Source organism: Salvia splendens, chromosome 6 (assembly GCF_004379255.2).
Source record: "Salvia splendens isolate huo1 chromosome 6, SspV2, whole genome shotgun sequence".
Lineage (NCBI taxonomy): Eukaryota > Viridiplantae > Streptophyta > Magnoliopsida > Lamiales > Lamiaceae > Salvia > Salvia splendens.
The window spans coordinates 36,186,455-36,204,484 of record NC_056037.1 but is presented as its reverse complement, the minus strand read 5'-3'; the positions used below and the strand labels follow the sequence as shown (position 1 = coordinate 36,204,484).

The following is an 18,030-nucleotide window of genomic DNA, read 5'->3' as shown; positions in this document are numbered from 1 at the left end:
ATGCTTAAAAAGACAATCTTATTGACCTTCTTTTCTTCTACTCCAAAATTTGCAATTTAATTTTATTATTTAATTTTAAGGGTACTGAATATGATTTCGAACAATTTATCGAATCCCATCTCAAATGTGATTGCATTCACCCCTTGAGCCTCACAAAAAAAAATTAGACAATACAAAAATCAAATCATTACCCTTTTAGTTGAGTTACAAGATAAAATTATCATTTAAATCATTTCCACACCACCACTAATTTAGTTGAAAATTAGTCTTGTGGGACAATTGAGAATTTATTACAATTCAATCTCTTGAATCAATTGTTTTTAATTACCATGATTGATAGAAGTCAACAAAAAGCGATAAATTTCTCTTGAAACATTAATTTTTATAAAAAATAATATGTTTTCGCAACAATTAATTTTAATCACAACCCGTGTTGCTTTTTTATTTGAGATATACTTTAGTTATAACAATAGTCTCATTATGATATTTTAGTCCGTTTAATATAATTCATCTATTTTAATTTTGATAAATTTAAACCACATTACACTTCTAATAATAACAATAGTCTTATTATACTTTTTATTTTATTTTTCTATTTTATTTGTTTCGCATTTAAACATGTGTTAGTTCCCTCAAATCTCAATTTGTAGAGAAAATGAGTTCGTAATTTTTATTTGTAAGAAATTAATTTATGTAAAGGCGCAAACGGAAAAAAATGGACATAGTTGTCATCGACAACAGAGTCTCTGCGGAAATACCCAAGCTCCCACCTTTCCGTATATAAACAAAGCACTCAATCTGTTTGTGATATTTCCTCAGTGGCGACTCTCCTCTCCTCTCGTTTCCTTCTCCCCCTCCGCCCCGCCCTTCTTACCACAATGGCCGCCGCCTCCCCCGCCGGATCTGCCCTCCTCTCCCTCAATGCCTCCGGGATTTCCCACACTAAACTCTCCAATTTCACCCAGGCTTCTCTGCCGCTTAAATTTCCTGGCTCCTTCGATCTGCAAACCCGATCTCTTCGCGCCGCTCCTTCCTCGGGTACGCCTGCTGCAAATGTCTGCCTGTCTTCAAATTATGAATTCGTATCATCAATTGATTATTTTAATTGATGGTAAAAGGGGAAGAAGCAATGTTGGAGACATGGTGGTTACTCTTCAAATGGATATCGGGCATGGTTAGGAAAAATAGAGAAGAATAAGTGTTTATTGTATATTCCTTGATGATTATGTTCTACATATGCTTCCCCTTTTTATAGGTGTCATACAATATTCATATATGGAATACTATTAATGCTATCAATCTACTCCTCTAATTCTATTCCATGATTTCTGCAGTATCATTGGTGATTGATAGTCCTCAATCTTCCCTTGTTTAGCATAATTGATACTCCTCAATCTTCCCTTGTTTAACACTCCCCCTCAAGTTGAGTGGTGAGATCTCCAAAACTCAACTTGCACAATACGCTCGTGAGACTTCTCGAGTTAACAGCCTTGGTGAGAATATCAGCTAGTTGATATTCAGATCGAACGAATGGTAGCTCTACTGCTCCATTTTCAATGTTCTCCTTGATGAAATGTCTGTCGACTTCGACATGTTTCGTCCTATCATGTTGTACTGGATTTTCGGATATGCTGATGGCTGCTTTGTTATCACAGAAGAGTTGACTCTTTTCTAAAGTGAGTCCAATCTCCTTCATTAGTCTTCTTAGCCACAGTATTTCCATTAGCCCACTTTTGATCCCTCTGAATTCCGCTTCGGCGCTTGATAATGCCACTACTTTTTGCTTTTTACTTCTCCAAGTGACTAGATTACCTTCAACAAAGGTAAGATAGCCCGCTGTCGATCTTCTGTCAACTGGGTTGCTTGCCCAGTCAGCATCCGTGTATCCATGCACTCCTCGGGATTCATTCTTCTTGAACATTATTCCATGTCCGACCGTTCCCTTGAGGTACTTAACTATTCTCAATGCGGCTTCATGATGGTCCTTCTGTGGTCGATGCATGAACTGACTCACAATTCCGACGGCGTAGGCGATATCAGGTCTAGTGTGGGATAGGTAGATGAGCTTCCCTACCAGACGTTGATATTGACCTTGGTGTGCAAGCTCAGCTCCCTCGGAGATCTGCAGTCCATGATTAACTAAGATTGGTGTATCCGCAGGTTTGCAATCCAGAAGTCCTGTCTCAGCTAGGATGTCTAGTGTATACTTCTTCTGCCTCAGGAAAATCGCTCCTTCAGATCTGAGTACCTCTATTCCCAAGAAGTACTTAAGATTTCCCAAGTCCTTCATCTCGAATTCTTGGGACAGACTTCCCTTGAGTCTTTCGATCTCCTCTTCATCGTCTCCAGTTATGATCATGTCATCCACATAGATGATCAAGCACGTAATCCGGCCTTCTCGCCTCTTCAGGAATAATGTATGATCCGAATGGCTTTGTTTGTACCCATATTTTGTCATCGCCTCGGTGAATCTTCCGAACCAAATTCTTGGGGATTGCTTGAGTCCATATAAAGTTTTCTTCAGTCGACACCCTTCTCCTTTCTTGTACCCCTGTGAGAATCCTGGTGGTGCTTCCATGTATACTTCTCTCTTTAGTTCCCCATGGAGAAAAGCATTTGTGACATCAAATTGATGTAGTGGCCAGTCTCTGTTTGCAGCAACGGACATTAGCACTCGGATCGTGTTCATCTTTGCTACTGGAGAGAATGTGTCATCATAGTCTACCCCATAGGTTTGGGTATACCCCTTTGCTACCAATCGTGCTTTGTACCTTTCTACGGAACCATCTGGTCGGCGTTTGATAGTGAACACCCATTTACACCCGACTGCCTTCTTTCCGTCTGGTATCATGCACTTTTCCCAAGTATTGTTCCTCTCTAGTGCCCCCATTTCCTTTAGCATGGCTTCTCTCCAATGCCTATGTCTCCAAGCCTCTTCCACCGTGCAGGGAATTTCTTCTTCCTCATAAAGTGCTGCTTCAAATGCATGTGCCATTTCGGATAGTTGCCCTTTTGCCATATTTGCAATTGAGTACTTAGCCTTCTTGCCTAATATTTCAGGGCTGTATCTTTTTGGTGGAATTCCTCGGTTGGATCTCGGTGGTAGTATTTTGTATCCTCCAACTCCTTCATTCATCTGTTCTTCTAGTAAGTCGCAGATTTCTGGTTCAGCTCCATTGTCTGGTTCGGACTCATTATCTGTTCCAGGGTCAGTTTCATACGATGTAGGAACATTGTCACCGATATTTCCACCTTCAGAAGGAGTATCGAGAGTACTTACAGCGGATATCAGTAAAGGGTTTTCTTGGGCGATGTCACTGATCGGTGGTCCGGGTTGTACTATTTCGTTGATGACTTCCTTTGGTGGGCCTGGTGGGCCTGCTGCTGAAGGATTTAACCGACTTAGTAGGTCACTATCACTCTCCCCCTGACTAGTAAGGCGGTTAAAGAAGTAGTCTGTTTCGAGGAAATCACAGTTCATGGTGGTAAACATGCGTTTAGATTTAGGATCAAAGCATCGGTATCCTTTCTGGGAAGCCCCATATCCCACGAAAACACACTTTATGGCACAAGGTGATAGTTTGGTACGTTCATGCTTAGGGATGTGGACAAAAACGGAGCATCCAAATACTCGAGGCTGAAGAGTTAGGGGCAACGGAATTTGTGCTTGTGTTGAAAGGACTTCTAGTGGTGTCTTGAGGTTTAGTGTGCTAGAGGGTAGTCGGTTTGTGAGATATACAGATGATGCAATAGCTTCGGGCCAAAAATTTCTGGGGGTGTTGGATTCAATTAGCATTGCACGTGCCATTTCCAGAAGAGTACGGTTTTTTCTCTCAGATACACCGTTTTGTTCAGGGGTATATGGACATGTAGTTTGATGGATTAGACCCTTATCGTGACAGAAGGTTTTCATGCTCAAGTTTACAAATTCTCCCCCGTTGTCGGACCTAAGGGTCTGTATGTTTTTCTGAAATTGGGTTTGTACCAGGGTGTAAAAGTGTTTAAAATGATCGAAGACCTCATTTTTGTGTTTCATAAAGTAGACCCATGTCATGCGAGAGCAATCATCTATGAAGAGAAGAAAGTATTTAAACCCTTGTCCCCCTATAACCGGAGATGGACCCCACACATCAGAGTGGACTAGAGAAAATAATGAATCAACTCGGGTGTTATTGGATTTATAAGAGTGTCTATGACTTTTGGCCAACACACAGGTTTCACAATACATTTCTTGACTAAATTTAGGAAAGAGAATTTTTAAATAACCCGAGGATGGATGTCCTAAACGGCGATGCCAGAGCCAAGCTTCCCTCTCGGACGATCCACGAGTAAGCAAGGCAGTTCCCTGTTGATCTATCTCGTCCACATAATACAACCCGTTCCTTTCAGTGCCACGTCCAATAATTACCCCTGTTCTGATATCCTGCAAAAGGCAAAAGTTGGGTTGCATCAGGAGAGTACAGTTTAACTCTTTTGTCACATGGCTAATTGATAATAATTTGTGTGACATGGAAGGAACATATAAACAGTTGGATAAAGTCAAAGCAGGCGAAATTCTGACAGTTCCTGCTCCTTCCACAGAAGTACATTCTCCACTGGCCGTTTGGATATGAGTTTTTGGTGCCCTATGCATGTTAGAAATATCAGCAATATCATAAGTAATCGTATCGGTGGCTCCACAGTCAAAAATCCATTTGTCAATTTTATTTCCGGAGGAGGCTGATAGGGCGTAAGCTGTGGGCAGATGTTCGAGGACCTGAAATCTATTTTCACAAGATATATGGGCTGTTTGGGGATATCTTGAAGTTTTAGGATTAGGTTTGGCATTTTTCAAGATTCTAGGGTCGATTTGGGAATTTTTAAGAGTTGAGGGTTGTTTCTGCGGTTTTCCAGGGTCATGGGGGTGAATTTGAGTAATATTTTTGATGTGGGGTTTCTGGGGTAATAAATTAGAAGTTTGAGGATTAGAGATTAAATCTCTAACCCTAAAAGTACCTCCGTCTAGATTTACCGCCTCCACATCCGGCTCGGCCTCTCCTCTGGCGATTGACGCTGTCCCGACCGCTGCTGTCCCGACCGCCGCTCCCTCCGTTCCGTTCCGGTTGGTAGTAGCGGCGGCGGCAGGGATTCCTTCACCTCCGGCCACGGCTGCAGCTGCCCGACCCCCTTTGAATGGCGTCGGAGATGAGTGGTGCTTTGATTTTCTTTCTTGCCACCATTCCGGGTAGCCGTGTAACTCGAAGCACGTCTCTCGTGTGTGCTTTCGCTTCCCACAGTGAGTGCACAACATTTTCGACTTGTCTTCCTCCGGTCGTCTGCTCCAATTTCCGCCATTCTCGCCGCTTCGTTGAGGGGGGTTGCGGTGTGCTGCCGGGGTTTTCCACGGCTGGGTTACTGCCAACCCGGCCCCAATCCCCTGTGCGCCGGAGTCTCCGATCTGTAGGACTGCGGATCTGGCGTCTTCTCGCCGGAGGGCAGCATATGCGGCCTCCACTGAGGGAAGTGGTTCTTGCCTCAATATCTCTTTCTTTATGCCTTCATATTTGCCGCTTATGGCTACGAGCAATTGGAACAGCCTTTGTTCTTGTTTCTCTTGGTTGTAAATCTCAATGTCTTCGGTGTATTTCATCCGATTTGGTTGTCTCCTATCAATGGAGATCCATAGATCATTCAACGTCGTCCATATATCCTCCAGGGATTCTTCCTTCTGTTTTAACGTTATTGCCTTTGCGTACAGGTCGTACACTTGAATCTTGTCTCCTCCGCTTGAATATGTGATCTCCAAACTCGTCCATATATCTTTCGCCGTTGGATACTGAGTCAGACGGCTGACTAATTTTTGTTCGACATTTTGGATCAACCACGTAAAAACGCAGTGGTCTGCCTGCTGCCATCTCTCGAAGGCTTGGTCGGTCCTTGCGGGGGGAATTGGAACTCCCGTGAGGTGAGATATCAATCCCCTTCCGCTGACTGCCGCCTTCATGACGACGGCCCATGTGGAGTAGTTTTCGCCGTTTAGTTTTTCTCCGATAACTAACGGTGATGAATCGATTCTGTGGGGTTCAAATTTTTGGTTTGGTGAGGCATCCGTGGTAACTATTTCTCTCTGGCTGTGCGCAATACTTGTGCGCATGAATTCGGCAAACATTCGAGCAAATTGCTCTGTTTCCGATGGCTTTGGTGGTTCATTGCTTTCTGACATGGTTTGGGGTTTTGGCAGGATCTGCCGGGTTTTAGTCGAAGGGTTCGGGATTGGTCCGAGACAGTGATGAGACTACTCTGAGTCTCACCCCTGCTCTGATACCATCTTCAAATGGATATCGGGCATGGTTAGGAAAAATAGAGAAGAATAAGTGTTTATTGTATATTCCTTGATGATTATGTTCTACATATGCTTCCCCTTTTTATAGGTGTCATACAATATTCATATATGGAATACTATTAATGCTATCAATCTACTCCTCTAATTCTATTCCATGATTTCTGCAGTATCATTGGTGATTGATAGTCCTCAATCTTCCCTTGTTTAGCATAATTGATACTCCTCAATCTTCCCTTGTTTAACAGTTACTGCATCAATTATTTACCTCGTTGTGTCTAATTAAGTTATAAATGCAGGCATGAAGGCGCACGTCGCAACTACCGAACAAGCGGCTACTGAAACGTCGCAGAAGGTGGAAGCTCCTGTTGTTGTTATCACTGGAGCTTCCAGAGGAATCGGCAAAGCTGTTGCTTTGGCTCTCGGGAAAGCTGGCTGCAAGGTTGGGTTATTTGTTTCATTGCCGGACATGTTTGCATTATGATGTTCGTGTTCGTCTATTTTTATCGCGTTAGCTTTCTGCAATTATAGGGGTTGATGTTATTTGTCAGTGATTAATCGAGTTGTAGTAGAGGAACAATGTATGATTATGAATAGTTTCTTTTAGCAAGCTACTCTCTAAGAACTCGTAACATTATCTGTGTCTTTTTAGTTTCTTTGTTTTGTTGGCCAGGCTACTGGTGTGGGAGGAACTTTTGTGCTTTCATCCAGCTAGATGAATAAATAATTAAATATACTAGTTTATCATATAGTTGAATATAATACTACTGATTACTGAGTCAAATGAAAATAGTTTATCATCTAGTTAAATATACTAGTTGTATGTTGCTTTGACATATGGTATGGATTTGTGATATTTGGATTCTCTTTCACTTATACTATTATTTCTTGAACTAATTAGGCAATATGTGCTGCAGATTTTAGTTAATTATGCCAGGTCATCAAGTGAGGCAGAACAAGTTTGCAAAGAGGTAACTTACCTCTTACATGAACACATGATGTACTTCTTAGAACTATTTGTTATACCAGATATCTGGGTTGTGACTCCTACCTCCTACCTTATCTTAAAAACTCTCTAGAGATTTGCAAGAAAAAAAACCCCATCAGTGAATCTTTATTGAGCTTATCATAGAAGTTTTTAAATTTTTGGAAAAGGATTCTCAAATTCAAATTTTCAAGCCCAGACCTTCAAATCCTCATAAAGGTTATGGTTGAGTGGTTAGTGTATAATGTGAATGATCATCGTTTATTTCTTCGAGAGAGTATATGTTAAAATTCCCATGTTCATATAGATCCTTCGTATGTTTGGGTAGTTGATTTTCATGACGACTGTATGTCTATCTTCCCTTCTTCCCCAATTCATCTTTGAGAAATACATGCACGTGCATCTAGGCTACCAGCTCTCTTAAGAGAAAATAAGAATTTGTAATCTGATGTTACCAGGATTCTTACAAAGTACTCCCTCCGTCCCACTTTAGGAGTCCCGATCACTTTTGCACACCCGTTTTGTAAAAATCATAATAAATAGTTAAAGTGGAAAAATGGTAAAGTAAGAGAGATAATAATGTAGACAAGACTCTTCTCTATATTATTTTCTCTTTTACTTTACCATTTCTCTACTTTAACTATTTATTATGATTTTTACAAAACGGGTGTGCAAAAGTGACCGGGACTCCTAAAGTGGGATGGAGGGAGTATGTTACTATGTAAGTTATACCGAGTTCTTGTTGCTTTAATGTAAATGCTAAACTTATAAATGGTACTTATTGCAGATAGAAGCATTTGGTGGACAGGCTCTTACTTTTGGGGGAGATGTTTCCAAAGAAGCAGATGTGGATTCAATGATAAAAACTGTGAGAGATTCTCATATTCTGTTGTTTTTCACCTTATGCTGCATGTGTCATTGTCTCAAGCATGTCTCTCCTGCAGGCAGTTGATGCATGGGGAACTGTAGATGTTTTGATCAACAATGCAGGTAGTTGAAGAATCCATTTTTTTGTTGTAATTTGTAAATCCATGTTTTGGTTGTAAATCCGCGAATAAATCACAGGAATTACAAGGGATGGTTTGCTGATGAGAATGAAGACATCTCAATGGCAGGAGGTCATTGATCTGAACCTTACCGGAGTTTTCCTATGCACACAGGTCAATTTGCCACAGCTCCTTTATGTCTGCTGATAGTAATGCCCAAACTTATATTGAACTTAATTCTGATATTTTCGTTCTCTTCAGGCAGCTGCCAAGGTTATGATGAGGAAGAAAAAGGTAACTAGTACACTTAGTTTCCTGATGGTTTGGTTGTGTCCATGAGCTCATTTCTTGTTGTAAATATATCCTCCTAGTTTCTGGACGAGCACATTTGTGTACTCTATTTTTGTGGATTCTTTAATAATACTATTATTATGTTAGTGGGTAGTGGTACTAGAACCTCTGAAATTACACGTAATTGGCCATTATGACTCCTTGTTTAGTTGTTTATATCTTTGTTGCATTCAGAATGTTCTAAACAAATTCTGTGACTCTTAAGTTACTATTCCACTATGCAATATGTTTTCAATTTTTAATGCAATGTAGTTTTTTCTCTATAGGAAAGAAGGTTTATTAATATCTTCTTTTTTTGAATATATAGGGAAGGATCATTAATATCTCATCAGTCGTTGGTCTTGTTGGAAATGTTGGACAAGCCAACTACAGTGCTGCAAAAGCTGGGGTTATTGGACTAACAAAGACAGTTGCCAAGGAATATTCAAGCAGAAATATCACCGTAAGTTTGCTAAAATGGTTTATCTTAACGTATTATGCAAATTGTATGTATCTGCACTCTGCTTCATGCTGAAATTTGAAAATTAATTTATGGTCATATTAACAGGTGAATGCTGTTGCTCCTGGATTCATTGCATCTGATATGACTTCTAAGCTCGGGGAAGAGTTTGAAAAAAAGATATTGGAGGCAATCCCATTAGGTCAGTTGATTTCTCTGATCCTAATCAGTGACATACATGTCATTCACCCTCTCTTTGTGACACAATAAAATCTGCAATTACTATGGACCATGTTTTTTTTTTGCACGTCTCCTTCTGTTAATAGTTTCCAATTGCATCTGAACTTGTAACTATTTAGCCAGCATGAGGCAGATTATATCTTCCATCTATTTCTTGGCCACGTTGAACAGGTTTATGGGAAACCATGAGATGTCTCCATCCACTCATTTTTACGTGTTTTACTCAAGGATGTAAAGGTTAATTTAGTGAATTTTATCAACATGAGGACTGCTTTAATCGATGATAATGCATATTGGTTCATCTTGGCATGTCAATTGCAATTGCAATTGCTCTTGCTCAGAATCACGTTGATATGAAAATATTTTACATTTACTAACTGCTTCGCTATGCAAATTCAGGAAGGTACGGTCAACCAGAAGAAGTCGCTGGGTTGGTGGAATTCTTAGCCCTTAGCCCTGCCGCTAGCTACATCACTGGACAGGTTTGTAACCGATCAACCACTTAGCCTTACTGCACTAATAAGGCACCCACAAAACCTGTCTTGGTAACGCGTTTTATAGTGCTAAAACCAGATTGGTTCTTTATAATGTGCAGGTGCTAACCATTGATGGAGGAATGGTCATGTAAGAAGTTCCTCCCGATTTTCACCATGAGTCGCCTCGCCCGTATGCGTTTGTATTGAGTTTTGACCTTTAAATAAATGCTGAAAGAATTTGATGTTAGACCAAGATTTTAGTTTATTGAAAGCAGGTCGTTTTAGTCATTTTTGTACTTCAAAGTGATGTCATGTTTCTAGGTTTGAAAGACCAGCTGATCAAGTAATTTATGTATTTTGCCAATTCTTTTCCTAGTATTCCCACATCTAAAAGAAAAATGAAAAAGTATTCCCATGTGGTGTGACACTCCACAAATTTTTTAACTTTAAAAAACAAGCCATATTTATAATGATGAATTATCATGAATATTCCAAATTATATCTTTAAAAATGGTTTAATCGCTCAGAAAATCACGAATAATATATCATTTCTGATTTGTCTTGTACACCTGCAGATCCATCTCGTAACAAGGGGTACTATTGTACCCCCAAATATGGCTTGTTTTTTAAAGTTAAAAAAATTGTAGACGTCCACCAAGAATATCGTTTCTTATTATGAATTCTATAGGTAATACTCCATTTATTAAAAAATAGACAAGTTTTATTATTTTGGGAGGTCCACTAAAATTAAATAATAGATAGATGACTATTTCTAAATACCGCAACCTTTAATCAAGTAGGCCATTCAGTGACTATCGAAATTGTGATTTTTTTTGGGATCAACTGAAACACCTAAAAAGTTGAGCATTTTGAAGTCAAATGCTCAGCATAAGAATTCATGGGATCAGCAAAACATAAGCTATTCATCAAGAAAGTAATATTTCCACAAGAAAAGAGGAAGAGGGAAAAGACAAAAAAGAGAACACTAATTTTTATGAGATTTGTTGGAGACTATATTGGTTGAAGATTTTACTTGAGATTAAATTTGTCATGGAGTAAGACTAAGATACATATAACAAAACTGATTCTACCTAGCATCATCCCAAGATTAAATATCGGGCATTAACTACTCAACCGAACAACATTCATAAGATTCAGTCAGTATTATTTAATCCATCGAATCAAACATTGTAATTACAGTCTAATACCTAAATAATTACCAAGGTCGAAGAGACAGATTTATTATATAGGTGCACTGATCCAAAAAATTAATGAAATGGATGATAATTTTGAAACTCTCCTTGTTAGCATATGCAGAAGTACACTATGTTTGATGGTAGTATGTTGGGCTGATAATTCAATATAAACCAAAATATCTCCACATGATGTTGATGCCTTTGTCTTTGCTTTCAAATTTTCTGCAAGAGCATATATATGTACTTGGATCAGAAAAATTAATGAGATGCTGCACAGATCAGAAAAATGAATATCTCACTGTAGGCATTACCAAATTTTAAAGGTTCTAGTTTTGGCTCTGGCTTGAGTGTCTCGTAAGATGGCCCCAAGTCTCCAACTGCCACTTGGATCATTATGCGCCAAATGCCCACCTAACACGAGTCTGGACTGATCTCACTTGGAATGCAGATCACATCCCTGATGGGACACGTCATGGAAACATTAACGTATCTGGTTGCCCCGTCTCTCCCATCGAGCGACATTTTTCAAACTTCATTCGAAGCAGGACTGGCACAGTGGCCAATTCTACTAATGAACATTTTTCAAACTTCATTCGAAGCAGGATTGCTGCACAGGGGCCAATTCTATTAATGAAGAAACGACTCATTCTTTAGTGTAAACTCACACACTTGTCTAATTACTCGACTCTCCCTAACTTCAGAATCAGTGGTGGATTCAGATCAAACACAGGCACAATGGTTGTTAGTCTACATTAACAACAATGAAAACAAGTAATGACTTCAAAGATTCAATGAATACACCCTAATCCAACATATCAAGTCCACCCATACTTTGATATCACTTATCAAGCATGATTCTTCGATATATTTTTGATGCACCAAGAGGAGAAATACACAGATTACAACAACACAGTTGGGGGCTCGAAGATGACCTCTTTGTACAAATAAAACTATATGCAAAAACCATAGCAAGAGTTTCCTTTCTCCTGCCCTAGGGTGTGATTTATATTAAACTATGATATCGCCACAAACACACTCAATAAATGATCAGCTGGGAGAGATCGGGCAACTATTCCAGATAAAGTAGTAAGTTGTTTACCTGCAGTTTTTCTGTCCAGGCGATTTCATTTTCTTCATAACGTCTTCAATCATCTCGGCTGCACCATACATGTTTTTCTCTCTCATTTCTTTCAAAAGCAATGAACATGTTACATATCTAGGCTTTATATTTTGACCTATCATTTCCTTGAAAAGCTGGTATGCCCTCTCATATTTGTTTCCTCTGCAGAATCCATGGATTAAAAGAGTATAAGTTGCCAGATCAGGACATAAATGGTGCTTCTTAACCACGCCATCTACGAGATTCAAGCACTTGCATGCCTTCCCATCTCGAAAACACAACTTCAGCAACAGATAGAATGATTGAACATCAGGTTTACAGTATGGTGACTGTTCTAAAATCCCAAGGTACTCCAGGGCCCTTTGCTCTTGTTTGTGATGACAAAACATAGCAATCATAGAATTGAAAGTTGAAGTATTTGGGTTAATTCTATGTATCAGCGCATTATAGAACTGTGTATCGGGTTTGCAGCCTGCTACTTTCATTTTCTCAGCCACCCGTAATGCTTCATCTATGTAACCTGACTTCGTAAAAGAATTCATAATGGTGGTGAAAGTAACAACATTGGGAGGACATCCTTGCACTTCCATTTCGTCAAGCAGCTCACAAACCCTGTCGAATTTGCATTGCGAGCAAAAAAATTGGATTATGATGGTAGAATAGCTGATGACACATGGGCGAAAACCACGCCCTTTCATTTCCTGGATAGTCCATTCTGCCTCCTCAACCCTCTTTATTTTGCACCATCCATGGATAAAAATGTTATAGGTGTTTGCATTTGGTGCAATATGTGATTTAAGCTCCAAGAATAGTGCACGCACCTGCTCCACTTTGTGTTCTTTGCAGAGGGTATCAAGAAGTATGTTCATAGACTCGGTTTCTTTTCCAAATCCAAATTTCTCTAACTCATCAAAAATCTTGACAGCTTCTTTCCATTCTCCTGCACCAGCCAATCTCCTCATCATCTTTGCTATTGTATTGAAAGAAATGAGATGATTTTCACATATTTCCCCAACTAGTTCCTTCATCTTCTCCATTTGTTTCATCTTTCCCAATATATCCACTAATTTTTCATAATGTTCCAGCAAAGGTTTATACCCTTGACATGTTTCCGCCCATCTAAAAATACCAATTGCAGACTTCAATCATCTTGAAAACGATGAAGCAACCTTTTGGCCAAGCTGTGCGTGATTTGTATCTTGTTACACTCAATGTCTTGTGCCAGAGACTGGAAGATTTCGGATTCACTTTGTGCATTGAGAACTTTGTTGATGATGGCATTAACATCATGATTCCTTTTCTTGTCTCCACATTTTTCAGGTTGCTCAGATGATAGATTGCCAGACAAGGGATAACCGTCTAGCGCAGGAACATCTGAAGTAAACAAACGACCAAAGAAGCTTGTCGAGACAACCGCAAAACGAGCCTTCGATGGAAACAGAGGGAAACTGTTGAATACAGCGAGGATTCTGCCACGAATGACCATGAAGGGATCCTAGCGTTTTTCAAGCCTGCAGCTATAGAAAAACCTAACCACTTTAAAAGCTCATTACGATCATGTAAACAGTTAAAGCAAAACATGCGTATAGATTACACTGATAATCAAAAAAGCATTGATGATCAAATAATTATAACATTCTAGATTCAAGCTCCACCAGTTAGCAATTGAAACATTGATGACAACAACCATGTATAATCAGGGGCGGAGCCAGGATTTGTCCTTAGAAGGGGCAAAATTATAGTACATGAGAAAAATTAGAGTTATTGAGAGGGGCATTTATAAAGAAATATGAATAAAGTTGCAAATTTATCAAAGAAAATATAGTAGTACATGTTAAAGTTTGAGAGGGGGCAAATGCCCCACATGGAGACCATGTGGCTCCGCCCCTGTGTATAATCAAAATATACATGTATCAATTGGACGAATGCTTAGCTTCTGACTCAAGATCATCACATGTACCATACAGGGATTAAACCAATTCTATCAAATTGCATCTCACCGTGCTTTCATATTCTTCGTTTGCATCAAGCAACTCTGCGAACTCCCTAACTATCCTCATATCCTCATTTTCTGCAATGTAATTCCCAAACAAATTCAACATTCAAAAACACAAGAGATGCAAATATTCACATAGACAAGAAAAAAAATCCTAGCTAAACTCGAGCATAAAAAATCTTAGCAATATCAAAGCTGGAGAGCAAATAACCTCTCTCTTTCTCCCTCTAAGGAAAATCTTTTATCTCAGTGATGACCAAGACAATATTTTTCATTGACTAAAAATACAGATGGAGTAATTTATCGTACAAATCAAACCTCATTTCTAATTATTCTGTCAAATCAAATATGAACAAATAAAACATTTTTCCAGTCTCACAATCATCATTTAAATTTGACAGAAAATGCAGCACCTAAATTAAATTTCAAATAAAAAATGACATCTACAGGCAATGAAAGTGCGAGTGATTGGGTGAGGTAATAAAAAGGAGAAGATTAGTAGTACCTGATTGAGGAAAATGAGGGAGGGCGAGGAAACCGCAGAGAGCCCGAGAAGCGAGCGAATTGAGATGAGTTTGGGCCGGGCTCATGAATCGAGCCAGCCCGTCGCCGTACAATACGAGGCCTCTGCTCCGCTTGTTTGCCATCTCTCTGTGTGTGTATAGGTTTGTTTGGATGCCTAATGCAAAGTGCAACTGAGAAGTGACAACTGTGACTGTGGGGGAGAAGAAATTTGCAGTGCAGGGGTTGGGATCCGATGCTCCGCGTCTACGAGGAGCAACCGTTGGTTTAACGACATACGTGGATACACAGATTAGGTTTCAAACTCTCAATAAAGAAATAGTATGAATTTTACTAAGTAAAAATCATTCAGCGTTAAAATAATAGAATTTCAACTAATCTGAGTGTTATTTATTGGGCCGGCCCAATACCAATTAATCTGTTGTCAGTTTTGGCCTAATAAATAGAATTTCAATCTAGGGTTTATGCTCCCTACTGCGCACTTCTTCTATAATATTCATCTCTGCAAATCAATCTCTGTTGCGAAGAAACCAACTGCTGAATCATGGCTGCCCCTCAGAGGATCCTGTCGACCAGGGAGGCCGACATTCAGCTTATGCTGGCGTCTGAGGTTCATCTGGGAACCAAAAATTGCGACTTTCAGATGGAGCGCTATGCCTTTAAGCGCCGCAATGATGGTAAAATCAGCTATTTCTTTGTCTACCTATATCGTTTCAGTATCGTAATTAGATCTGCTGATTATCGTGCTAGTTTTTCTGCTATTCAATCGATAGTGTGTTTTGATTTCTAATTCAAGCGCTGCTGTGTTTTATCGTCTAATTTATATTGCGACATACGCTAAAACATTAATAATTATAAGAATTTATAGATTTTACCTAGTTTTACGTTTATGAATTTTCAACTGTGTATTGATTTTCTCTTGGTTCTTCACTTTGAGGAGGTTAATGCTTAGTAGACTCGATTGGTATTTGTTTATGAAGCTCTTGACCTCTGTTAATATTAGTGTCATAGAAACAGTAGATATCATCAAATTGACCACTAGGAATATTATTCATGATTTCATTCTGCCTTAGTCTATGAAGAATGCCGCTTAGAATTGTATTTTACTTAAGTTGCATCTTCTTAAAGATGTATTTTCAACTGTAACGCGTCTTCATTGGTATTTTACAATATGTTGCAATTTATTCACCATATTGATTGGCTGTTGATATCGGTTTTAATATTTTTACCACTCAGGGATTTACATCATCAATCTTGGAAAGACGTGGGAGAAGCTGCAGATGGCTGCCCGTGTTATTGTTGGTATCGAGAATCCCCAGGACATCATTGTCCAATCTGCTAGGCCTTATGGTCAGAGAGCCGTTCTGAAATTTGCTCAGTACACTGGTGCTAATGCTATCGCTGGGCGTCACACGCCTGGAACTTTCACCAATCAGCTCCAGACAACTTTCAGCGAGCCAAGACTCCTGATTCTAACCGACCCAAGAACTGACCACCAGGTGAGCTAATAATTGTGATTGTGTAACGATGCTCTATGTCGCGTTGTATTCAATATTGGCTCTAACATTTTAAATTCTTGTACAGCCTATCAAAGAAGCTGCTTTGTACAATATCCCCACAATTGCTTTCTGTGATACTGACTCGCCTATGCGTTATGTGGATATTGGAATTCCTGCCAATAACAAGGGAAAACACAGTATTGGCTGCCTGTTCTGGCTTCTGGCCAGGATGGTGCTGCAGATGCGTGGTGTCATTGCTCCCGGTCACAAATGGGATATTATGGTAAGATTCAGGAGTATAATATATTGAGATTTTTTGTTTGACATGACATATTCTGATGCTTTGAGGCTTTGTGTTGCAACTGGAAATCATCTGTTTTACTTATATTATATTTAAAAACATGTGTATGTGATGTGAAACGAAAATATGGAGTACAATATACTTCTTGACACTCTTTGTACTGTCCCATCTTATTATCTTTTTCTATTCTGGCAGGTGGATCTGTTCTTCTATAGGGAGCCTGAGGAGGCTAAGGAAGAGGAACAGGAGGATGCTCCAGCTCTTGATTATGCTGATTACGGTGCTGCTGTTAGTGGAGGCGACTGGTCTACTGCTCAAATCCCAGAGGCTCAATGGGCTCCCGACTTGGCTGGTGCAGCTGCACCAGTTGCCGGTGGTTGGGCAGCAGCTGAAACAGGTAAAAGTATGCAGGGAGATTTTAAGAATATTGGAGGGTGAAATTTGAAAAATTGAAGAACAAAAAGGCGTATATCGATATAGTGTTTGATTGGAGTTGTCTTTTAGTAATAGATTCTCTTTTTATAGAAATAAACTCGAATGGTAAATGATATGTGTAGGTCCCGATGGATGGGATGCAGCTGTGGCACCTCCCGCTGATGCTGCAACAACTGCAGTTCCACCACCAGCTGCTCCGGTGGACATTGCTCCGACTGGCTGGGAATGAACCATTCTCGTTAGTGAGACGAAGAAGATTGGAGGTTGCGTTGCGCATGAGAGATTACAGAAATCCTACCAATAATCTGTTCGCGTTTTATATTGTTATAATCGAGTTTTGATTGCTAGATGTTATTAGTGTTTTACTTTGAAAGTATTTAACTCATTTTGTTTATTATAATCTGCTCTTACGCACTGGTTTTTGCTTAAACATTATTAATTATATTGAATATGCTCACGATGTTTCTCAATTCTCACCTAGACTCATTAGAAGCTGCTTTTAATAATGTTGAATTGCTGGTATTGGTATAAATTAATGTTTGATTTTTGAATGCGACTTTTTTTTACAAATTTTGCATTATTTGGATTTAGGCTGTTGCGAAAGATGAATCATAGAGTGTAATTTTTCTTTTTTTTTGCTCGGCTGGATTGAGCCCTTTTTGCTCTAAATTATTTTCTACAGCAGCCCCCCACCTTTCCGTAATAGTAGATACGTTTCTTTTCAATACATGATTTATGAAAAAATTGTTTTAAATGAGTTAAGTAAATGAAGAATAAAGGTGGTAATGAAAAGGTAGTGATATAGAAAGAGAGAATAATTTCAAATTTTACTTACTATAATTTCAACCAATAATCAGAAACTTAAAAACTGAATAATAACGTTCAAGTCTTAAAGAGGAATGCTAGGTGGTAAGTTGAAACTTTTATTACTTTTCAAACATTTGTATTTCAAACGTTATTTATTGAATTTTCGTTTTACATATTTTCGTACCCTATTCATGGCAATGAACAAAATGGAATATTTTCAATTTCAACTCCAAGAAAAACTGCTTTTTCCATGATAAAAAGATACTCAATTTATTTCAAATAAATTAAAATAAATAATTTCATGTAATGGTAAAAAAATACTAGTCATATCATGATAAACACAATTTGTTTGAATAAA

The 18,030-nt window shown here is 39.1% G+C and overlaps 2 protein-coding genes and 1 pseudogene across 2 annotated transcripts; 2 read left to right on the top strand and 1 right to left on the bottom strand.

Annotated features, from left to right (window-relative positions):
* Positions 1 to 713: 713 nt before the first annotated feature.
* On the top strand, positions 714 to 10,160 carry LOC121808346 (3-oxoacyl-[acyl-carrier-protein] reductase 4-like). The gene is made up of 11 exons (XM_042208772.1): positions 714 to 1,038; positions 6,619 to 6,761; positions 7,237 to 7,290; positions 8,092 to 8,172; positions 8,249 to 8,294; positions 8,370 to 8,464; positions 8,552 to 8,584; positions 8,949 to 9,083; positions 9,189 to 9,282; positions 9,720 to 9,802; positions 9,916 to 10,160. The coding sequence occupies exons 1-11, from the start codon at positions 879 to 881 to the stop codon at positions 9,946 to 9,948; spliced, it is 957 nt and encodes a 318-aa protein (XP_042064706.1). The 5' UTR covers positions 714 to 878; the 3' UTR covers positions 9,949 to 10,160.
* A 780-nt stretch (positions 10,161 to 10,940) lies between these two features.
* LOC121808432 lies at positions 10,941 to 14,930 on the bottom strand (annotated as a pseudogene).
* A 156-nt stretch (positions 14,931 to 15,086) lies between these two features.
* On the top strand, positions 15,087 to 17,335 carry LOC121808433 (40S ribosomal protein SA-like). Its single transcript, XM_042208915.1, has 5 exons — positions 15,087 to 15,307; positions 15,867 to 16,129; positions 16,215 to 16,412; positions 16,626 to 16,827; positions 16,988 to 17,335. The coding sequence occupies exons 1-5, from the start codon at positions 15,175 to 15,177 to the stop codon at positions 17,092 to 17,094; spliced, it is 903 nt and encodes a 300-aa protein (XP_042064849.1). The 5' UTR covers positions 15,087 to 15,174; the 3' UTR covers positions 17,095 to 17,335.
* Positions 17,336 to 18,030: the final 695 nt, after the last annotated feature.

Excerpts from the sequence above, each read along its gene's own strand:
- LOC121808346 (XM_042208772.1), top strand. The coding sequence starts at position 879 with ATGGCCGCCGCCTCCCCCGCCGGATCTGCCCTCCTCTCCCTCAATGCC. Across the intron at positions 6,762-7,236 it reads TCGGGAAAGCTGGCTGCAAG|ATTTTAGTTAATTATGCCAG; the intron begins GTTGGGTTATTT and ends TATGTGCTGCAG. Across the intron at positions 9,803-9,915 it reads CTAGCTACATCACTGGACAG|GTGCTAACCATTGATGGAGG; the intron begins GTTTGTAACCGA and ends TATAATGTGCAG.
- LOC121808433 (XM_042208915.1), top strand. The coding sequence starts at position 15,175 with ATGGCTGCCCCTCAGAGGATCCTGTCGACCAGGGAGGCCGACATTCAG. Across the intron at positions 15,308-15,866 it reads CTTTAAGCGCCGCAATGATG|GGATTTACATCATCAATCTT; the intron begins GTAAAATCAGCT and ends TTTACCACTCAG. Across the intron at positions 16,130-16,214 it reads ACCCAAGAACTGACCACCAG|CCTATCAAAGAAGCTGCTTT; the intron begins GTGAGCTAATAA and ends ATTCTTGTACAG.